The 24,682-nt window shown below is 41.4% G+C and overlaps 1 protein-coding gene across 7 annotated transcripts in view; it reads right to left on the bottom strand.

The window, feature by feature from the left end:
* Positions 1-24,682, bottom strand: part of LOC110968371 (unconventional myosin-XVIIIa-like) — a 247,258-nt gene that overhangs the window by 16,114 nt on the left and 206,462 nt on the right. For 5 of the 7 annotated variants that reach the window (XM_051958138.1, XM_051958140.1, XM_051958141.1 and 2 more), the window contains 6 exons: positions 20,655-20,771; positions 12,182-12,265; positions 6,191-6,328; positions 3,392-3,577; positions 3,070-3,209; positions 261-305 (listed from right to left, as the gene is read on the bottom strand). In XM_051958138.1, the coding sequence (XP_051814098.1) occupies positions 261-305; positions 3,070-3,209; positions 3,392-3,577; positions 6,191-6,328; positions 12,182-12,265; positions 20,655-20,771 (710 nt within the window). The remainder of the gene's footprint in view (positions 1-260; positions 306-3,069; positions 3,210-3,391; positions 3,578-6,190; positions 6,329-12,181; positions 12,266-20,654; positions 20,772-24,682) is intronic. The other 2 variants (XM_051958139.1, XM_051958142.1) reach the window with 1 other exon arrangement.

Genomic DNA, 24,682 nt, shown 5'->3' with positions numbered 1-24,682 from the left:
TTTTTGAACAGCTTAACGTGTAGATCTGGGCCTGAGCCATCAAACTTCAGTTATATTTTTTTCTGTTGCGGGACCTTTCTGTAAGCATAAGTTCTCTTCTATGGCATGACTGCCAGGAGTGATGGACTAACTGGACTGACATTAGACCCAGAGACACTGGGTGCTCTCTCTCAACTATCAACTTATTGACTAAATGTTTAAAGACTCTAGAATGCCGCATCATTTCCAGTGGTTAAAAAAAGGGAGATGAAATTCCTCACGTTCTATTCTTTCTTTTCTGATACTTTGTCACCATATCTTGCAAACTGGCCGTGATGACGATCATGATGGGTGGAGGGAGACAAGAAAAGAAAACACAGAAAAACAAAAGATAATAGGAAAACATGAAATAAGAATCGTGTCAAAAATAATCCATGAATGATGTGTAAAATCTCTCAGAAATAGTTGATGTTGTGGAAGATGCTGTGATGACCCAGTTTTGTTCTTCCCTTTGGCAAGTCAACTGTACTGCATGCATCATGTTTTCAGTGGCGCTGAGCATGCCGCTTCCTCCTGACCTTACACACAGAGTAGAGAAGAAAGCCTTACAGACCCAAATTTAATGACTCATAGAGCTGTTCACGGCTGTTGTAGACAGAGGACCTCTCACTCTGTCTTTGTAGACCACACTGACATTTTAATAGAGTATCCATTTTCCAAACGAGGAGCCCCAGAGACAGGACAAGAGTTTACACTATGTATGAATAATACAGTGTAACAGATTTAAAGAATAACTACCTTTGGAATACATTCAAAGGACTAAAAAAGATCACTTCAGTGCATCTATCTCACTCACTACTTTACTCCCTCTGCTCATAATGTTAGATAACTTCTGTCCATGTAAGATGTAGGTGTGAAAAGGTACATTTTATCATATCTCTCTCTCTATCTATCTATATACTATATATATGTATATATATCTATATATCTATATCTATATATATATATGTGTGTGTGTGTGTGTGTGTGTGTGTGTATATATATATATATATATATATATATATATATATATATATATATAACTAAGTGTGTACCTTAGTTTTGGGATCATGGTCCAGTTTTTGGTACAGCAAAGAAAGCAAAATAAATGCATTATCCATTAGGACAAGTGTATCATATATGTAATTAATATATTTTAAATAAAAGTCTGATGTGCAGCTTCTGCTTGCACTACGTTTCCTGATATAGTCAGTGAACACAGGTTTGGGTTTTGGTTGGTATATATTCACCATAGAGGTCAACCTGGCAATCTCTCGAGGTCAAGAGACGAGGAATTCAGCCTGCCTAGCTGTTGCTGATGAAAGCTCCGTCCTACAAAAAGTCAGATTTCAGTCTTTCCATCATACTCTTGGAAGGAAAACAAGCAACTTTTTTGAAAGCTGTTGCGGCAGAAAGGACACATACATATTTTACCATTGCAAGCCATCGTAGCTAAATGAAGATTTAGAGAGTGAGAAGTAGCTACAATGCATGGTAAAAGTGGAACTAGGCAAGGTTTGGTCAAATGGAGAGTAATCATAAACCCTTCAGGAAGCAGCTAAATCCACAACAGGCAGGAATTATATATAGTCTTTTCAATATCTGAACAGGAAAATTACTTTGAGCATGAAAATCAGTTAATGATCTTGTGAACATATTGCCACAATGATAACTAACCACACTCCAACAGCCTGTGAGAGCTGGTAGAAAATATAAGTATAAGGTAGTAAGTGCATGTAGACAATAGTACTTTGCAGCACTATAATGTACAAACAAGTGACAAAGGAAAAATCAACATAACGTAACCACCATGTTCTGCCAGAAGAGCTTCAGTGCCCCTTGGCACTGATTCTACAAGTTTCTGGAGGGACGGAACACCATTCTTCAAAAAAACATATCCTCATGTAGTGTCTTGATGACGGTGGTGCAGAGTGCTGTCTATTACCAAGGTCTTCCATAGATGTTCATTTGGGTTGAGATATAGTGACTGTGAAGGCCATAACATATGATTTACATCATCTTCATACTTATCCAACCATTCAGTAACACCTCATGTCCTATGAAAGGGGGCATTGTCATCCTGGAAAAGATCCATGTTATCAGGACAGACATGTTTCCAGGATAGAGGACAGAACAACTTTGTGTTTGTTTTTGCAATGACCCTTTCCTTTAATGAGAAAGTGGTTCCAAACCATGACATCAAAATGCCTTCCACAGCAAAACAGAGCCACTGGATCCCCTCAGTGCAGGGATCCAGCCTTCAGGCCTGTACCAGTGGTGAAGGATGACTTTTTTTGACCTTATCAGTATTTTCCACTTCTCTGTAGACCTGTGCTGATGGCTTTTATACCACTCAACCTTCAAATGTTTGTAGTGATGGCTTCTGCACTGATAATATCCCTCTCTGTGTAAATGTTGACAGTTGTTTTTGCTGACAGTCTGATTACATCCTGTATTGATATTCTCAGTCGCCAGAGGAAGAGTTGCTTTTGATTTTCCATACAAATTGCATGAATGCATGAGCATCATAGTCAGCAGATGTGCACCATCACCACAACTTCCCACGTTACTAACTGATGTCTTTCTCATAGATCTATATGCAGATGTAACTTTAGTTACTGTTCCTACTGAAACACCCTTCAGTTGAGTTCTTTGTGACTGAAGCTCCTGCCATCTGTTCCCCAACAATGAAATTCATTCAGTCACTGAGCTCTTTTACTGTTGCCATCTTGAAACACAATATAACTCAAATAAGCCTTCTTAGCATTTTCATACAGGTCACAGAGCAAATGATTGGATGTTATTGGCATGATTCTTCATTTGCAGTGCTTCAGCATTTGCTGTGTTTCTTTCTCCACTCAGTTATTTAGGCTTTTTTCTGTAATTTGTCACCCTCTGTATTTGTCTAATGTGTTTTTTGAATATTGCAACAATTTTTCCTGATTTCAAGTCAGCTGACAGTTGAGACATGATCTAACAGGTAAACTCCATCTGACATGTTTTGATAACTAACGATCTGGCCATGTATACAACAAGATACATTTTACGTACCTGTTGATAAGGTCTTCATTGTCGTCACTCTCCATCTCATCCTCGATGGCAGCCTGGAGGTCACCGATCCTTTTGAAGGCCAGTTTGAGGTCTGCCTGCAGGCTCTGATTAGCAGCCTCTAGGCTCTCAATGTCCATTTCCTGTTAATGAGATGAGAGACCGAGTGAACTTTTCAGCTGACCAGGACCAAAGGTTGACCACGTTAATGTTACTGATTTATTGCTGATGGATGCTATACTAAAATGTCAGGAGCGTCTGATTGTACTGCGTGCTAGTTGTTAGTAAGTTGTCTCATTACCATCTGTCTCTGTCACATCTTTACCAGTTCGTGTTTTTTGCGGCTGGCCTCAGCTTCTTTTTTGGCCAGTTCACCCATCTCCTCTTTGATGTCACGGATCTGTCTCTGCAGACGTTTGTTCTGTTCTTTCTCTCGATTCTCACTGCTGCTGCGCTGGTCTCGTTCCTCTGTCAGCTTCTCCAGGTTTTCCTTAAGACGAGCTACGAGGCTCTGCACAGCAACAAAAAGAGAACACCGATACATTATACATACTGTTTGTGGGATAATATGGAACCAGATGAACAGTATGCCAAAATATGTGATGCAAAGCAACACTAACCAGTGGTAATTCCTTACCCATATGTTAAGGGCTGTTGCAAGTAAAGCAGGGTTAGTTAGACGCTTTTCAGATTTTAGATTTCTAAAATTAATGACAAAGAGTCTAACTTATATCTGTTTGCCAATAAAGCTGTATGCTGATAACCACCACATCTCAAATAAAAAGCAACCTTGACAACAAGGAAATCTGGTGTTAATATTGTCATTATGGATAATTCTGGATAACTACCAGATGGTGTTACTGTCACTGTTTTGAAAACTGTTTGCAAAGATCACTACAACACAAGTGGCTACAGTGATCTAAGAAGTGCTATGGGGATAAAGAACTTAAGCAGTCTGCCAATCATACAGGTTGCAAACAAAACAGTCCATTCACATGCTCTAAACCACTGTCTTTTGAGGAAGAGCTAAATGTGAGCACACCTGAAGTGTTGTTGATACTGTAATTACACAAAAAGGAATTATACAGAGGGTATACACAAGTCTGGAAAATAATAACCGTTTTTTTATCCTGACTAACTCTGAGGTTTGCTTACAACTTCTCTGATGGTCTGATTTGTGTTTCTTGTTGAGCATCTCTGAACTGTTTGCCACATTTTCTGTCTGTTAAAGGCAAATCCCCCGGCATATAACAGTACAAACTGGCAGTCCTTATGTATGTGTGTTTTGGCACAGGAACAAGTATGAAGAGATGTGTAATTTTCAGAGTCATCTGCTGCCATTGATAGTAGGGTATTTAGTTTCAAAGTCCTGACTGTAAAGGACTGAATCTGTGCAAGTTGGTGGAAACAGTCTGTATGACTGATTTGTGCTGTCTTTCTTGGTTTCAGTTAGTGTTCCAGAAATGTTCAAGTTTTGGCTCATGTTCAGACTTGACTTTACCCTTTAAGTTAATCTTTCACCACAGTGATTCCCAAGACAGAGGGCTCTAGTGAAAAAAATACACTCCACGCAATTTGCCGAGATGGCCAGTCCATTAAAACCAAGTACACAGTGCTATAAGTAAAGTAATCGCTTCATGGTTTTGGCTCATTGTTAGAATTGTAGAGCTATCACTCAAACAAGATTTCCTGGACAGTATTTCTTGTCATTCGGGTACCTCATACAACATACCCTCATATGTGGAGCCCTTTGTTTTGTGCTGACACAGCACTGTTTTCTGCTGATTAGTGCTAAATATAAAATACAGCTGATGTTGACGGAGTCTCATATCTTTTGCATTTTTTTGTTAATAGAACAAAACAACTAATTGAAATGTTGACCTGATGATGACATTGGATTAAACATTAGAGGATCACAAAAAAAATTGCAATTCATCCTTACAGAAGCATGAAAAGCTGTACAAAATGTTACAATAATCCATCTCACCCTGGCTTTATAATATCTGCATCGACCAATCCCTGGTTCAAACTTCAATGCTGCAGCAGATAAGAACCATTAAAAAGAACTCGATACATTCCAATGAGGCCTTACCATAATATGAACAAACAGCTACTGTTGCTCAGAAAATAGAAGTATGAGTGTATCACTTTATTTCCATAGAATCCAGAAGACAACGCTAGTGTAACTACTGAAGTGTGTTTGTCTGAGTATTGAATTGGAGTGGTGGAGCAAACTTTCATCACATAGATTTTGGTACTCAGCACTGTTAAAACAGGTGGCTCCTGTGTAAGTCTGTAAAACTGCAGTAAGTCTGTATCCAGTCCGTGCATCAGTGCAGCCGCACATGATATCAGTGAGTTTGCTTCTGCATTAGCCACTAGCCCTGTCCATATTTCACACACTGAGTGGGTATTGTACTCTGCCTCTGCACATTTGTATTGATTAAGCTCTGCTGCTTCTCGATTTGATGAGTTATACAAATCAGGGAACCTGAAATATTCACTTACTATTCACTGGTAGAAAGTCTTAAAAAGCAGAATGACTGCAACCCTTCTGCATATTTTCCAAACCCTGAACATTTCACCACAAGCTAGAAACCCAACTGTCCTTAAATAAAGCATATTTGATGTACAAATATATATTTTTTAACTCTGGAGGGAAGCAGAAGTAAGAGAAAGTGCCCAGCGGTTAGCACATTGCACAGCTAGTAATTACTAAAATAAATCTGCAAAACTGAGCCAGTCATTTTATCAGTGGGTGAAACAATTACAATTTTTCCCTGGGAGAGTGCAGAGGGTAACCTTTATCCTTCACTTGTGCATTTTGTCTAGGGCAAAATCTAAATTTAATTTGAAGTTGACCGAATAACAAATGATACTGCCAAATAAGAGTACCACAAGATACAGGACAAAGTAAAGCAGGGATCCTTGTATTCAACTATCTGAAATTTTATGGAGCATATGCAGATGTTCATGTGGTGTCAGTGTTGACCTTTGGATCAACGGTGACCTTTTTCTGTTTCTGCAGCTGCTTTCTGACCTCAGCAGTACATTTCAAACTCCCACCAACCTCTCTCAGACGCCTACCATCACCAGCACTCTTCCACCTGTGTTCAGCTCTCACCTCCAGGCGTTTGACCTGAGTCTTCTCAAACTCCAGTTTGGTCTCTAGTTCACGGTTCTTGGCCTCCTGCCGGCTGACAAGAGATTTCTCCACCATGGACTGCTCCTGGAACTCCAGCTGGCTCTGGAGGGCTTGCATCTATGACACAAACATACATATATTTATGCATCATCCTTGTGTCCTCCTTTATTCCCTTAACCCTTACATTCTCTTCATATTCTGTACCTTCACAGTATGAGTCCAAGAATCCCCGTACAACAAGTGTCTACACCAAAATGTGGGCTACAGATGCATTCAGAATGTGTAAACAGCCTATCTGAAGCATAACAGCTAAAATGAATGAAATGTATTTTACAGAAACTGCAAATGATCAAAACTGTAAAGGTTTATTATATAATGATTTCTGATCATTACAATGTCCTCAATGCTATATCACAAAATTTCATAACTACAATCGAATACAGTCTATTAACTATTAACTCCATAACTAACATTTGACCAATAACAACAAAAACATGGCAGTCTGTGAGCAGTCTGCTTGCTCATCTTTAAGAATCAGTAAATAATCTGATTAACCCATCAGTTAAGCTGTGTGGTGAGCTGGGAATTGACAAATTTTCATTTATAAATTTTTCAGGTTATTTTGTAACATTACAGGTGCCGATCCTGCAACAGTCAAGACACCCCATGACCTCTGTCCCTTACATGCACCGTATATGATTAGGTCTATGTTGTTTTACTCTTTCACTGTTTCAATATTACTCCATGACAGTTGAAATACCAGCAGGTGCCTGTTTCAGTCAGAACCTGAAGACTTGAGATCCTCAAAATGCAGGACAAACAGGCTTAGGAACAGCTTCTACCCATGGTCCATCAGACTCCTGAACTCCAAGCACCTGTATACCTGAACGCACAATGTCACTTTTTGCTGCTTTCATGCAGTTTCCCAACACATTTATCCTATGCTACTGGTTCTTATTCCATTTCATTTACCTCCCATATTGTATATATCTGGCCTCCTTTGCAGATGTTGTAATTTTTAATATTGCTTTGTTATATATGTACATTTGATTTTATTATTGAATATTGATATTTTATAACTTATTGCTTGTTGTTGTGCACCATCCAGCGGAATCTATTTATATTTTTGTCATGCCATGTATGATGACAATAAAGCCATTATTATCGTTATTATTACGGTATTATTAAACGTATTGGTTGGGTTCTGTGGCAGTGTCAAGGTCAACCTGGTCTCTACTGCCCAATAACAAACACACACATGGCATGTACAGGCCTGCCACTGTCAGCACTACATTGTGTACATGAGTGGCCTTGAGTGCTTTGTCTATTATAGCAGGTAACTTAAGCCCTTTTCAGACATTTACTCCTCTCCAATAATCTGAGGACATCTGAGCAAACTGGCTTCATGTCTGAAGGAGCAGACTAGTAACTTTTCTGTAAAAGTTGTGATGGCAATATTACTACATCAGACCGAGTGTCTTGCCCTTTCAACAAGACACAAGTCTGAACTGCAGGCCGTCACAAAGAGACAGGCACACAGAAGTGACAGTGTTTCTATGTGTGTAAAGGGATTTAGGAAAAGCTTTTTGAACATTTTAGCATAAATATTTGTCCAAAAACATCAGATTTTGACTGAACATGAAGAGGAGCTCAAGTACAGTTTGTCGCCTTCAGTTATTTGTAGGGATTTCTTTCTCTGATTTTATTACATATCTACAATGTCAAACAGCAGTAGGACCCATATGAGCACCTCTAAAGAGAGAGTCGCACTCATTTACACACAACAGTGGCAACTTCACTAATTTCTTATAATTGCATAATTTATCCCAGATATAGAGACAGGATCAGCTGGGATCTAATAGTAAGCCACACTTTGTATTTTTCTTCACCATAGATAGCTGAGCTGGGACACATAGAGTCACAGATTATCAGCTGCAGTTACATCATTTGTGGCATAGCGGCTGTACTCAGGTTCAGTCTTGAGCTCTGTCACAGCTATCTGGATGTTAGTACTGAAATTACCATCACGCATGAACAGAAATTTCCGTTTTTAGGGAATCATAAAAATACTAGCTTTTATTTTGACAGTTTGAAAAGCTGGTGTTGGTTTAGCATCAGTCTTTTGTTCATTAGTACATTGTTATGTATTATACATCACTTGATGTACTGTCTAATCTAGCAGGCATGACCAATATGGGATGCTTGGCTCTCTCAGTGGGGCTCTCTGCTGCTGTGGTAGGTACACACGTGGACAAAATTGTTGGTACCCCTCAGTTAAAGAAGGAAAAACCCACAATTCTCACTGAAATCACTTGAAACTCACAAAAGTAACAATAAATGAAAATTTATTGAAAATTAAATAATCAAAAACAGCCATTACTTTTGAATTGTTGATTAACATAATTATTTTAAAAAACAAACTAATGAAACAGGCCTGGACAAAAATGATGGTACCTCTATAAAAGATTGAAAACTATTTGACCAGAGTGACATGATTAACTCAGGTGTGTCATTTAATTGACATCACAGGTGTTTCCAAACTCATAATCAGTCAGTCTGCCTATTTAAAGGGAGACAAGTAGTCACCCTGCTGTTTGGTGAAAAGGTGTGTACCACACTGAACATGGACAACAGAAAGCGAAGGAGAGAATTGTCCCAGGACATCCGAAAAAAAATGATAGACAAACATCTTAAAGGTAAAGGCTATAAGACCATCTCTAAACAGCTTGAAGTTCCTGTGACAACAGTGGCTCATATTATTCAGAAGTTCAAGACCCACGGGACAGTAGCCAACCTCCCTGGACGTGGCCGCAAGAGGAAAATTGATGACAAATTGAAGAGACGGATCGTTGGAATTGTATCCAAAGAGCCCAGAGCAACCTCCAAAGAAATTAAAGGTGAACTCCAAGGCCAAGGTACATCAGTGTCAGATCGCACCATTCGTCGTTGTTTGAGCCAAAGTGGACTTCATGGGAGACGACCAAGGAGGACACCACTGCTGAAAAAAACTCATAAAAAAGCCAGACTGGAATTTGCAAAAATGCATGTTGACAAGCCACAAAGCTTCTGGGAGAATGTCCTTTGGACAGATGAGACCAAACTGGAGCTTTTTGGTAAGGCACATCAACTCTATGTTCATAGACTCAAAAACCAAGCATACGAAGAAAAGAACACTGTCCCTACGGTGAAACATGGAGGAGGCTCAGTAATGTTTTGGGGCTGCTTTGCTGCATCTGGCACAGGGTGTCTTGAAAGTGTGCAAGGTACGATGAAATCTGAAGACTATCAAGGCATTCTGGAGAGAAATGTGCTGCCTAGTGTCAGAAAGCTTGGTCTCAGTTGCAGGTCATGGGTCTTCCAACAGGACAACCATCCAAAACACACAGCCAAAAACACCCAAGAATGGCTGAGAGAAAAGCGTTGGACTATTCTAAAGTGGCCTTCTATGAGCCCAGATCTGAATCCCATTGAACATATGTGGAAGGAGCTGAAACATGCCATTTGGAGAAGACACCCATCAAACCTGAGACAACTGGAGCTGTTTGCTCATGAGGAGTGGGCCAAAATACCTGTTGACAGCTGCAGAACGCTCATTGACAAATACAGAAATCGTTTAATTGCAGTGATTGCCTCAAAAGGTTGTGCAACAAAATATTAAGTTATGGGTACCATCATTTTTGTCCAGCCCTATTTCATTAGTTTGTTTTTTTAAATAATTATGTTAATCAACAATTCAAAAGTGATGGCTGATTTTGATTATTTAATTTTCAATAAATTTTTATTTATTGTTACTTTTGTGAGTTTCAAGTGATTTCAGTGAGAATTGTGGGTTTTTCCTTCTTTAAATGAGGGGTACCAACAATTTTGTCCACGTGTGTACGTCTGAATGAAGCCATGAGGGACATTAGCATAAAAGTGACCTGTGTCTGAATGATAGAATGTTTTCACTTCAACAGACTGATGAAGCCAGCAATGTTCAATATCATATGTCTTCAATAAAAATCACTGGGTTTGGTTCAAACAAACTGAGGTAGATTTGCATAGTTCATATAGTGTGTGTGTGCTGGTGAAAAAGCTCTTAACCAGACTTCAGCAGACATGCCCTCAGCGTTTCAGAACACAGAACACTGCTTTGTTTTTCATACCCTCCAAACTTAATTTTATTTACTTTGTGATTTTTATAATCAATCAAATTTGACTGGGTGGTTAATCATTTTTCTGCAGTGTCAAACTCAAAGGTAAATTGGAGTAACTATATATGTTGTATTTGTTTTTGCAGAAGAGTCTGGAGTCTAGTAGTTGCTACGCAGACCATCCATCATTTCATTTGATAACACTTGCAGATCTTGTCAAGCAGAACCATGATGGTGGGATTATGTAGGACTTCAAATTTGGTCAAAGTTCTATGTGTATTATTAATACATTATTTCTAAATATTTGTTTACAGATTAACCAAACAAGGTTGACTGCTTACAGGTTATTGGTCTAATTCCCACCTCTTGTAGGACGGTTTTTGCTTGTTATGCTTGTCTGTGCTAGGGAACCAAGCTGGCCATCTATGTGTCACATATTGCCAGCACCAATACTACTGACACATCCATTATAGTACGGGTTATATTTGTCAAGACACCATTGGAAATACAAAAGAAATGGGCTGTGATAGTGCTGGACATTCATGCAAGTTTATAAGGAGTGTGCTCACTTGACAGTGTAGCAGTGGAAACTCTAGAAACATGTTTGTGTCAGGGGAGGAGGCATATATTACAATACTAAAACTGCCATAGTCATCATATGCTTACAGTTTCTAACCTATGCTCTTTAGTAACAGGAGCTTAACTCATTGATTAAGCTGTAGAAAACATGAAAACTGATTATCTCCTTTTCGATTAATTGCTAGTTCTCCTCCTGTATTTGTGTACAGAAGGAAGCGTTTAGCTACCCTCAGCACTTATGGTAGAGGAACAACAGGAAAGGAAATCTTAATAACTGGGATCTAAACAAGGTACAAAGCACAGCAACAAATAACACACAGAAGAAAACTGGAGTCACTGACACCTGGACTTTCTTTGCAATTTCTCTGTAGGAAAGACCTACATTTTTAAGTGTTATGATGGTCTGTCTCTCTTCTATTGTTAATGGTCTTTTCCTCACCAATGTTATAGCAACATCCTACTTTCTGAAGTACAATGCTGTTTAAATAATGCTCTGGAGGGTATGATACCACGGTGTGCTCCAACACTACTTTTATACAGACAGAAGGGGTTAGAAGTAATCAAGAAAGGTTGGGACACCTGTAGGATTTGGTAACACCAACTTTCAAGGTTTGATTAACCTCCATTGCTGCAGAACAGCTTTAACTTGTTAACCCACTCCCTAAAAAAAAGCTCTTTTGTATATTTCTGAAATGTACATTATTGTTCAGTTCTGGGTAACCTTACCTTTTTTTAAAAAAATATCTGGTAGTTCACCACTTACCTTTGCACCATTTCAAGCTATTCATTGGAGTTGAACTACTTGAATTTCAATAAAAACTGGATTCAAAAATATTTGACTGGTAGTGTATGTTTTAGGACAGACATGAAAATTTGCAAACCTGTCCTTCAAGTGTGATGTCTGTAAAAGTGTCAACATTGACATCTCTTGTGATTCTCTCTCTGTAAACTCTCTGTAGAAGCAGTTGTGTTTTTGGTGGTGAGTCAGGTTTAGTTAGAAACACAATCATCAACACAAAAAACATGCATAGTCAGAAACTAAGTTAAACTAAACATCCATTTCATTGACCCCAACTGACAGGTCTCCTCTGGTCTGACTTACCCTTTTTAAAGCTGAAACAGGGCTGAACTCCAGCTTGTTTCACTCTGATACATCTCTCCTTGTCTGTTGTAGTGTGCTTTTAGACATACTACAAATTTAACTGGCTATGCTAGTCATTTATCCGTGGTATTCCAAGAAAAGAAAACTAACATTTACCTTCTCCTGAATCTCCTGCTTCCCCTTGAGAGCCTCCTCCAACTGGGCTTGTAGGTCAGTGATCTGAGCCAGGTTCTGGGCTGACTGAAACCGTAAACACACAGGACAGAAGCAAAGTCAATCAGCAACTCTAGGTTGGTGAACATTACAAAAATCAATGTTCCCCAATTTTCTCTGCTGGATTTAATTGTTTACAAATGCATCATTTGTTATGCAGTACACAAATTATACATACAACTCAAATTTTTCAAACTAAACCTGAATTTTTCAAATGTCAGAAAAAACCATGCCAAGTGGATCTAGTATCACATCATGGCATTACCTTGCCGAATAAATCTGTTGAAAGATGTTTGGGTTTTTTTTAGTCCAGTGAAAGAATACCAATAAAAGCTCGTTTCAAAATGACCTGTGTGAAATATCTGATGAGAACTTTTCTTCACGGTAGCACTACAGTAAGCCCCAACGGGAATTCAACTGTTTCAGTTTAAACAGGAAGAATGGATTCACCGGCAGCTTGTGGAGGCAGCTCACTCATCATTTTATCAGCTGTGCAAAGGAAATGCTTTTACTGCACTTTCATTTCCACATAAATACTAGTGGGGGCCACTTATGAGTTCAATAAACAAAACCATTTTTCAATACTGTGTCAATTGATAGAGATTGATTACTTTAAAGGAATTCAATATAAAGCTCAACCCAAGGATGTTACTTATACATCAACTAATTTTTTGACAGGATATAGTGGTAGGTATGATAAGATGTCAGGCTACACTGTGCGTGTGAATTGTGACACTGTTTAAAATGACAGCTTGCTAATATATAATACACAAAAGGAGTGAGTGAAGTGTGTAATATCACTTCAATGTCAAATGAGTCCACACTCCATCACCTTGCAGCAACTGCCTTACTTTAAAAACAAATTTAACAAATTTATCTTGATCTCATGCCTCGTTGAATCGCCACCTTATCGCGGTAGAGGGGTTTGAGTGTCTCCGTGATCCTGGGAGCTATGTTGTCCGGGGCATAAGCCACTGGTAGGGTCTCCCAAAGCAAATTGGTCCTGGGGGAGAGACCAGACTAAGAGCGACCCACAGCAAGGGTTCTGGAACCAGAATCCTGGAGAGGGGTTGGACTCTCTCCTACTCCGGAGTTGCCCAAAGTGAGAGGCGGCGGGCGGGTGTGGGGATACTCACAAGTCCTCGGCTGAGCACCGCTTTGTTGGAGTTCTCCCCGGAGAACGAGAGGGTTGCCTCTCTGCGACTTCGTGTCGCAGAGAGGAAAACTCTGACTGTTGTCTGTGCTTATGCGCCGAACAGCACTTCAGAGTATTCGGCCTTCTTGCAGTCTCTGGGTGGTGTCCTGGAAGGGGTGCTGCACGGGGATTCCATAGTTCTCCTGGGAGACTTCAATGCTCACATGGGCAACGATGGAGAAACCTGGAGGGGGGTGACTGGGAGGAACGGCCTGCCCGATCTGAACCCGAGTGTTTTGTTATTGGACTTCTGTGCTAGTCATAGATTGTCCATAACAAACACCATGTTCAAGCATAAGGTTGCTCATAAGTGTACCTGGTACCAGAGCACCTTAGGCCAAAGGTCAATGATCGACTTTATAGTCGTGTCGTCAGACCTGCTGCCGTATGTTTTGGACACTCGGGTGAAGAGAGGTGCAGAGCTGTCAACTGATCACCACCTGGTGGTGAGTTGGATCTGATGGCGGGGAAGACTGCCGGACAGACCTGGTAAACCCAAACATGTAGTGCGGGTGAACTGGGAACATCTGGTGGAGGACCCTGTCCATAGGGTTTTCAACTCCCACCTCCGGAAGAGTTTCTCCTGCATCCTGGGGAGGTTGGGGACATGGATTCTGAGTGGTCCATGTTCAAAGCCTCCATTGCAGAAGCAGTTGCTAGGAGCTGTGGTCTGAAGGTCACTGGTGCCTGTTGCGGCGGCAATCCAAAGACCCGCTGGTGGACACCAGCGGTGAGGGAGGCCGTCAGGCTGAAAAAGGAGGCTTTTCGAGCCTGGTTGGCTCGGGGGTCTTCCGAAGCAGCTGACAGGTACCGGCTGGCCAAAAGGGTGGCAGCTGTGGCAGTTGTGGAAGCTAAAACTCGGGTGTGGGAGGAGTTCGGGGAGGCCATGGAGAAGGACTTTCAGTCGACCTCGGGGAAGTTCTGGCAAACCGTTGGACGCCTCAGGAAGGGGAGGCAGGGCTTTGCTCAGGCTGTGTACAGTCGGGGTGGAGAACTGCTGACCTGTACTGGGGATATCATCGAGCGGTGGAAAGAGCACTTCGAGGAACTCCTGAACCCGGTAAACACGTCCTCTATGGAGGAGGCAGATCCTGAAGACTCGGGGGGATCTTCGTCCATATCCGTGACAGAGGTCGCTGAGGTAGTTAAGAAGCTCCTCGGTGGCAAGGCGCCAGGTGTGGACGAGATTCGCCATGAGATGCTGAAGGCTCTGGACATTGTTGGACTGTCTTGGTTGACACGTCTATACAATGTCGCTTGGGCATCGGGTACAGTACCTGTGGAGTGGCAGACCGGGGTGGTGGTCCCTATTTTCAAAAAGGGGGACCGGAGAGTGTGTGCCAACTACTGGGGTATCACACTTCCCAGCCTCCCCGGGAAAGTTTACTCTAGGGTGCTGGAAGGGAGGCTCCGACCGACAGTCGAACCTCAGATTCAGGAGGAGCAATGCGGATTCCGTCCCGGTTGAGGAACAGCGGACCCATTCTTTACCCTTGCAGAGCTGCTGAGGGGGTGATGGGAGTTCAACCTGCCAGTCTACATGTGTTTTGTAGATCTGGAGAAGGCCTATGACCGTGTCCCCCGAGGGGCACTGTGGGGGGTACTACGGGAGTATGGGGTACCGGGCTCGTTGCCACGAGCCGTTCGGTCCCTGTACAACCAAAGTGAGAGTTGTGTCCGCATACTTGGCACAAAATCAGACACGTTTCCAGTGGGTGTTGGACTCCGCCAAGGCTGCCCCTTGTCCTGTTTGTGGTCTTCATGGACAGGATCTCAAGGCGCAGTTGTGGTGGGGAGGGTGTCTGGTTTGGGGGCCTCGGGATCGCATCTCTGCTTTTTGCAGATGATGTGGTTTTGTTGGCATCCTCAGACCGTGACCTCCGGCACGCACTGGAGCAGTTTGCAGCCGAGTGTGAAGCGGCAGGGATGCGGATCAGCACCTCCAAGTCCGAGGCCATGGTTCTCTGCCGGAAACCGGTGGATTGCTCCCTCTGGGTTGGGGGGAGTTGCTTCCCCAAGCGAAGGAGTTCAAGTATCTCGGGATCTTGTTCATGAGTGATGGGAAAATGGAGCGAGAGATGGACAAGCGGATTGGTGCGGCGTCAGCAGTAATGCGGGCGTTTTACCGAACCGTCGTGGTGAAGAGGGAGCGGAGCCGTAAAGCAAAGCTCTCGATTTACCAGTCTATCTATGTTCCAACCCTCACCTATGGTCATGAGCTTTGGGTATAGACCGAAAGAACAACATAGCAGATACAAGCAGCCGAAATGAGCTTCCTCCGTCGGGTGGCTGGAATCAGCCTTAGAGATAGGGTGAGGAGCTCAGACATCCGGAGGGAGCTCGGAGTAGAGTCGCTGCTCCTTCGCATCGGAAGGAGCCAGTTGATATGGTTTGGCCATCTGATTCGGATGCCTCCAGGGAGACTTCCTTTGGAGCTTTTCCAAGCATGTCCCTCGCTGGAGGGATTATATATCTCGTCTGGCCTGGGAACACCTCGGGATCCCCCAGGAAGAGCTGGAAAGTGCTGCTGGGGGAAGGGACGTCTGGAACGACCAGCTTTGCCTGCTGCCTCCGTGACCCGACCCCAGATAAACGGAAGAAAATGGATGGATCTTGATCTCATCTGACCAAAGGATGTGCTTCTAATATTCACCAGGCTTATTTTCATGTCCATAACAGTGCTTTATCCTGTAATTTTGTGCGAAAGAACAACCAAGGTTTTTTTTCTTAGACGCCACCTACAAGGGTTGACATTATGCAATACTGTCACACTGTCTGAGCTGTCACAGAAACACTGATTTACATTAATAAACCCTGTGCCAAATCTGTACTACATGCAGATCTGTTTTAGTAGCTAGATTGTAAAAGCAGTGCAGTGTTTGTGTGGTCATTTTAGGAGGACAAACACTATGGTAATGATAAGTGGCATTATTTTGATACTTCCAGATTACTGCTGACGGTGAATTTTGACAGATGGTCAATCTTCCTACATTCTTTTCCATCTTTGTGACTTTTCAAAACCTAGTTCTTTTCCGTACAGAGCTATGACGCATATTTATGATTTATACCCATGTGAATGCAGATAAGCAGACTTAAAAGAGCAGGTGCACTGAACGTTGTTTCAGTGATCACAGGTATTTAATTTGTGTTGGTGGTCATCGGTCTCTCTACTTTTGCTATGCTGAGTTTCTACTTTCTTCATCTTTCCTAAGTATTTCTTTCTGATGTCTTGCCAGAGGAAATAATCTACTGTTCAACTTAGAAATAATACATTTATTGACAGATTACAGAATTTTGAACCATTTGACTTTCAAGTGATATTGCACAGAAGTGTACTCATTTCTGTCGTATACCGTATTAAGTCAGTTTTATTTATTTTATGTTGTTTTTTTGTTAAAACAAGAAAACACTCTCGCCATTTATGTAAATATAATCTATTTCCTATTCTGGGATAATTGAGTTGTCTTGTTGACATATATTATTAGTTGTAGAACAAATCAGTACTGTGCTGGATGTGTATAAGAATCCTTAAATGACTCATTCTGGTTCTCAGTGCAGTTTTGCTATTATAGAAGTTTTTCCATCGCAACGAAACTCTATTGAAAATCGAGCATGTACGCACTGTCATTAATCTTCTTTTCCTTTCGGCTTTTCCCTTCAGGGGTCGCCACAGCGAATCAATTGCCTCCATCTAACCCTGTCTGTTGCATCCTCTTCTCTCACACCAACCACCTTCATGTCCTCCCTAACCACATCCATAAACCTCCTCTTTGGTCTTCCTCTAGGCCTCCTGCCTGGCAGTGGGAAACTCAGCATCCTTCTACCAATATATTCATTCTCTCTCCTCTGGACATGCCCAAACCATCTCAGTCTGGCCTCTCTGACTTTATCTCCAAAGGCTCTAACATGTGCTGTCCCTCTGATGTACTCATTCCTGATCCTATCCATCCTGGTCACTCCCAAAGAGAACCCCAGCATCTTCAGTTCTGCTACCTCCAGCTCTGCCTCCAGTCTTTTTCTCAGGGATACTGTCTCCAGACCAAACAACATGGCTGGTCTCGCCACAGTTTTGTAAACCTTTCCTTTCATTTTAGCTGAAACTCTTCTATCACACATCACACCTGACACTTTTCTCCAGCCGTTCCAGCCTGCCTGTACACGCTTCTTCACCTCTTTTCCACACTGTCCATTGCTCTGGACTGTTGACCCTAAGTACTTAAAATCCTCCACCTTCTTGATCTCTTCTCCCTGTAACCTCACTCTTCCACTTGGGTCCCTCTCATTCACACATAGATACTCCGTCTTACTGCAGGTAACCTTCATTCCTCTCCTTTCCAGGGCAAACCTCCACATCTCTAGCTTCTCCTCCACCTGTTCCCTGCTCTCACTGCAGATCACAATGTCATCTGCAAACATCATAGTCCATGGAGACTTCTGTCTAACCCCGTCTGTCATCCTGTCCATCACCATAGGAAACAAGAAGGGGCTCAAAGCCGATCCCTGATGTAGTCCCACCTCCACCTTGAACTCCTCTGTTACTCCTAGAGCACACCTCACCACTGTCTTACAGTCCTCATACATGTCCTGCACCACTCTAGCATACTTCTCTGCCACTCCAGAATTCCTCATACAAAACCACAGTTCCGCTCTGGGCACCCCGTCATAAACTTTCTCCAGATCTACAAAGACACAATGCAGCTCCCTCAGACCTTCTCTGTACTTCTCTATCAATATCCTCAAAGCAAATATTGGATCTGTTGTACTCTTTCTTGGCATGAAACCATACTGCTGCTCACAGATGTTCACCTCTGCCCTTAGCCTAGCTTCAACTACTCTTTCCCATAGCTTCATCGTGTGGCTCATCAGCTTTATTCCTCTGTAGTTGCCACAACTCTGCACATCTCCCCTGTTCTTAAAGATGGGCACCAGCACACTTCTCCTCCATTCCTCGGACGTCTTCTCACTATCTAAGATCCTGTTGAACAACCCAGTCAGAAACTCTACTGCTACCTCTCCGAGACACTTCCATACCTCCACAGGTATATCATCAGGACCAAGTGCCTTTCCACTCTTCATCCTCTTCAATGCCCTCCTCACTTCATCCTTACTAATCTTTGCTACTTCCTGGTCCACAACAGTCACCTCTTGTACTCTTCGTTCTCTCTCATTTTCCTCATTCATCAACTCTTCAAAGTACTCTTTCCATCTTCCCATCACACTATTGGCACCTGTCAACACACTTCCATCCTTATCCTTTATCACCCTAACCTGCTGCACGTCCTTCCCATCTCTGTCTCTCTGCCTTGCCAACCTATACAGGTCAGTCTCTCCCTCCTTACTGTCCAACCTAGCATACAAGTCATCGTAAGCCCCTTGTTTGGCCTTTGCCACCTCCACTTTCACCTTACGCTGCATTTCCCTGTACTCCTGTCTACTCTCTTCAGTCCTCTCAGTGTCCCACTTCTTCTTAGCTAACCTCTTTCTCTGGATCCGCTCCTGCACCTCCTCATTCCACCACCAAGTCTCCTTATCTCCTTTCTTTCCAGATGACACACCAAGTACTCTCCGATCTGTCTCCCTGATCACATTTGCTGTAGTTGTCCAGTCATCTGGAAGCACCTCCTGACCATCCAAAGCCTGCCTCAACTCTTTCCTGAAAGTCATACAACACTCTTCCTTTTTCAGCTTCCACCATTTGGTCCTCTGCTCTGCCTTTGCCCTCTTCATCTTCTTCACCACCAGGGTCATCCTACACACCACCATCCTATGCTGTCTGGCTACACTCTCACCTACCACTACTTTGCAGTCACTGATCTCCTTCAGATTACACCGTCTACACAAGATGTAGTCTACCCGTGTGCTCCTATCTCCACTCAGATGTTCCTGCCTCTTCTGGAAGAAAGTATTCACTACAGCCATTTCCATCCTTTTTGCAAAGCCAACCACCATCTGTCCTTCTGCGTTCCTCTCCTGGATACCAAACCTGCCTATGTACTCATCATCATCTCTGTTTCCTGCACCAACATGTCCATTGAAGTCTGCACCAATGACAACTCTCTCACTTCTAGGGATGCTCTGCATCAATTCATCAAGGTCCAACCAGAATTTCTCCTTCTCCTCCAGCTCACATCCTACCTGTGGAGCATACCCACTAACAACATTGAACATCACACCTTCGATTTCTAGCTTCAGGCTCATCACTTGATCTGACATTCTTTTTACCTCCAGGACATTCCTAACAAACTCCTCCTTCAAGATAACTTCTACTCCATTTCTCTTCCTATCTACACCATGATAGAACAACTTGAACCCTGCTCCTAAACTTCTAGCTTTACTACCTTTCCACCTGGTCTCCTGGACACACAGTATGTCCACCTTCCTCCTCTGCATCATGTCAACCAGCTCTCTACCTTTTTTCTATCATAGTTCCAACATTCAAAGTCCCTACTCTCAGTCCTAGACTCTTGGTGTTCCTCTTCTCTCTCTTCCTACGAAGACACCTTCCTCCCCTCCTTCTTCGACCAACAGTAGTCCATTTTCCACCGGCACCCTGTAGGTCGACAGCACCGATGGCGGTCGTTGTTAACCCGGGCCTCGACCGATCCGCTATGGAAGTCATACATTTGATTCGCATGTTTGATTTAGCCAAAGTTTTACATCGGATACCCTTCCTGCCACAACCCTCTGTATTTTTCCGGGCTTGGGACTGGCACAATAAGACACTGGCTTGTGTCCCCTTGCGGCTACATTACGCACTATCATTAATACTGAATCATATTTATTATATCAGTATATCGCTGTGTTAGTAAACAGCCTAGTTGAATGACAAATGTAGCTTAATCAGTTAAAAATTATAATTTGTGCTGATAAAAGTAACTAAACATGAAATTCACATTCTTGATGTTTCTTTATGCATAAAATCCCCAGAGTACTGGACTAATACATTTCAGGGGAAATTTATATCCTCCCCGGTCATATATTCACATCCCAGATCTTACCACTCTCCACTGCCTCTGCTGCTTGTCACTAAACCAAACCAGTCAGGCTGTGGGCCTCCATTTAGAACGTCAGTGTAAGTGTAGATGAGGAGACTGAAGTCACTGTCGCTGCTTTCTGCATCAGCCAGTAAATTATTTTCATTGTCAGGTCTGTGGTAAATGCTACGACACTTCCTGGACTCCATATTTGTACAGTGTATGTCAGACGGGAGAGAAAGCAGACCTGTGCCACAGCGGCTTTGTGTTTCTTCATCAGCTCGTTAAGGTCCTCCTGGTCCTCCTCCATCCTGGACTGTAGGTCATTCTTCTCTCTCTGGAGACGACTCAGCTGCTCCTCCAGCTGAAAGGCAGAAAGCAAAACAGAGATTTTTTTGAATAGGCTGGTTCAGCTGTGTTGTCACTAAATAAGATAGCAGAAGAAGGATAAAAGCAGCTGCTTCTCCTAACCCAAAAAGTTTAATAGCTGTGTTTTGTGAACATTTTGTTGCACCGGTCAAATGCAGTGTAACTATGTTTTTAAAATTTAGGTTTTTTTTTAAACAACAATTTACTCAAAGTTTTTTAATGTCAAATTAAGTTTATGGTAAAGAGGGAGAAGTAAGACAGCAGTTTTGTATATTCAGTTCAATTCAATTTTATTGACAGCGACCCAGTTCACAACATACAGTGGTGGGAAAAAGTTTATGGACACCATTAAAATTTTACACAATCTCAAATATTATCATGAAATATTTGTGGAAAAATACTTTTTGTGTTTCAAAAGATGTTGCTGCATTAGATAGACCCAAACAAATACAAATTATATATATATTTTTGTTAATTGTTTACAAGAAAAACTAACAAAACTAAATTCTTAAAAGTTTCAATGAGTCACTTCTCAAAATTGTCAGTAACAAAATCAACAAAAGGTGTATAATAGGAGAAAGAATAGTAGTACTGTAAAAGGTAAGAAAGGCACAAGCCGACATATTTAGTTGGGTAACACTTTTAGTTCGGAAAAGTGGGATACAAAACATTGCCATTTCTGGTAAAACCCTTCTGTGCATCCTCTTATCGCGTATTTTATTTTCTCAAGTTTTAGACAAAACATCATGTCCTGGAGCCACAGGGAAATTTCTTTTTTTTTTTATATTATTTTTTTGGCCTTTTCTAGGCTTTATTTGACAGGAGAGATAGAGAAAGACAGGAAATGGGGAGAAGAGTTGGGGGAAGACATGCAGCAAAGGGCCGCGAGCAGGAATCAAACCCAGGCCGCTGCGTCAGAGACCAGCCCCTATACATGGTTCGCCTGCTTAACCCACTGAGCTATACAGGCACCCATCACAGGGAAATTTCTAATGCAATAGTAGAGTACATCTTGCTATTAAGGATGTAAAGGCCTCAATATCCCTTTGTGCCGGATTCCGTACTACTAATGAATCAGGAATCCCAAATATGGCAATAAATGGAGAGGGCAGCACAGCAGAGTCACTTCAAGGACTTTGGAAATACTTGCAAAGTAACTGGACCAAAAACTGCATAAATCAGGACAAAGAAAAAACATGTGTCCAAGATGACAGAGAGAACCCTTACATTTATCACAGCAATCATCAACTTCTGAGTAAATCTCAGAGTCTTGATTCAGAGAAATGAACTCTATACAATACTTTAAACTGAATCAAGCTAAGCACAAGGAAGATGTTCTATTTCTATCAATGGCATCCTCCCAGAGCTCATCAGTCATCTGTATACCCAATTCTCTCTCCCACAAATTTTTAATTTTGACGCTTGATTCATCATTTAATGCTAAAATCGAATTCTAAAGTTTAGATATCAACCCTTTATGTTGTGGACTATGTGAAACCATACTTTCCCAGGACTGTTCAGGAGGTACAAAGGGGAAACTAGAGAAACATTTAAAGACAAAATCACGAATTTGAAAATAACGAAACAAATGAGTGCCGGATAAGTTATAATTAGAAGACAAATTGATAAAGCTATTAAATAGCCCAGATGTATATAAATTTCTTATTTGTTCAATACCCCTATCATGCCAATCGGAGAATGATGAATCTGAAAGGGAGGGGGGAAACAAGTGATTTTTAGTTAAAGGACACAATGTAGAGTCAGCTATGAAATTAAAGCCCTGTCTAAACTGCAACCAGACTTTCAATGTGTTAAGAACCACTTGATTATCTGTATGCAAAGAAGGTTTTGTAGGCAAAGAGCAAAAAAATAGTGCTGGTATTGAGGACCCACTGCAAGATGATAATTCCATACTACACCATGGGGAGTGGAAAGACTTTAACCAGTAACAAATTTTCTGTATGAGCGCAGTTTTGAAGAAATCCAAATTTCTTCAAAACTGCAAACAAATATGCCCACTCTACCATGTCGAATGCTTTTTCAGCATCCAGGGATATGACAATTTCTGATGAATCGGATGTCTGCTTTGAATAAATTATATTGAATAGAGTGCGTATATTAAAAAAATAATTGACAACCCATAACAAAATCATTCTGTTCTTCAGATATAATTAAGGGGAGGACATTCTCCAAACGGGTGGAGATCTTCGTCCTCTTTATGAAGTAAAACAATGGAAGCTTGTGTCAAAGTTGGTGGAAGGGTACCTCGTACTAGTGATTCGTTAAACGTAGCTAAAAGTAATGGCGGCAATTTTTCCGCAAACTTTTTATAAAACTCGATGGGAAACCCATCAGGGCCAGGAGCTTTGTTTGACTGCATTGCTTTAATTGAATTCGTTATTTCAACAAGGCAAAGTCGGGAATCCAATCCGTCCGCAGTATCCGAATCGAGAACAGGATTAGAGAGGATTTGAAGAAATACATTCATATTATATGAATCTGTAGGAGACTCTGATGCATATAGACAGGAATAAAAGATTTTAAAAATGGAGTTAATTTCATTAGGATCTGTCATAACGATATGTTGAGAATTTTGAATACTACTTATAATCCGAGAGCTAACCTGACGTCGTAGCTGATGTGCCAGGAGATGGCTTGCTCTGTCGCCATATTCATAATGTGAACCACGACTGTGTAATAACAGCTTTTCAGCTTCTTGGATCAAAATTAGATCGAGTTCTGATTGTACCTCCATGCGCTGTTTAAATAATTCAGGTGTAGGATTCAAGGCATATCTTTGGTCAATATTACTGATAGCAAGAGAGTTCTGCAAGCTTAGCGTGATGTTTTTTATTAGAAAGTGCAGAGTAATAAATGATTTGTCCTCTAAGATAGGATTTAAGTGTCTCCCACAGCAATGAATATGAAGTAGAATCATTCTTATTAAACAAAAGAACTCATCAATTTAATTAGAAATGAAATCACAAAACTCTTTATCTGCCAAAAGAAGAGAATTAAACCTCCATAACGGAAGACTTTGTTTGTAGGCACCCAGCTGAATATCTAATAGTAAAGGTGCATGGTCAGATATTACTATACTCAAATAATCAGAAGAAATTACACAAGAATTTAGAGTAGGGTCAATAAAAAAAAAAAAAAATCAATCCTAGAATAAGAATGATGCACCTTAGAAAAGAAAGATTTTTTTTTTTACTAGTTGGATAGGGGATCTCCAAGGATCAACAAAACCATTTTGCATCATAAAGTCAGAGAATGCTTGAGCCACTGAAGACTTATTTAGATTATGGGGATTAGATTGATCTAATGATGAATCAAAGACACAATTTAGGTTGACACCTAAAATAAGCAACTGTGAATTCAAAAACGGTAGGCTGCTTAATAACTTATTAGCAAATTCAACATCATCAGTATTGGGGGCATATACATTCACTAACAGAACCGTTTTCCGCATTAAAATTCTGGCAACTACCAAATATCAACCATTTTTATCAGCTATAATGTTAGTGGCTGAAAATTGTACATTTTTATTTATAAGAATAGCAACTCCCCTTGATTTAGAGTTAAACTCTGAATGAAAGACTTGGCTCACCCATGAGCAGTGTAACCTATGATGGTCTTTAATCTGAAGATGGCTCTCCTGTAAGAACACTATCGAAGATTTTAATTGTTTCAAGTGAGTAAAAACGTTAGATCTTTTAACAGGATGACCCATGCACTTAATATTCCAACAAATGAATCAAAGAGATGTAACTAGTACAGCTGTGCCAGAGCCTGTAGTAGTACTAACCATTTACACACCCAGAAAAAAACAAAGATTTTACCGTGAGCTGAGGTGCAACTCCCATCCCCCCCAAAAATCCCAAACACAAGTACACCCAAAGTCCC

This window comes from Acanthochromis polyacanthus, chromosome 13, assembly GCF_021347895.1.
Source record: "Acanthochromis polyacanthus isolate Apoly-LR-REF ecotype Palm Island chromosome 13, KAUST_Apoly_ChrSc, whole genome shotgun sequence".
Classification (NCBI taxonomy): Eukaryota; Metazoa; Chordata; class Actinopteri; family Pomacentridae; genus Acanthochromis; species Acanthochromis polyacanthus.
The sequence above is the reverse complement of the archived record's forward strand: the minus strand, read 5'-3'. Positions and strand labels throughout refer to the sequence as shown.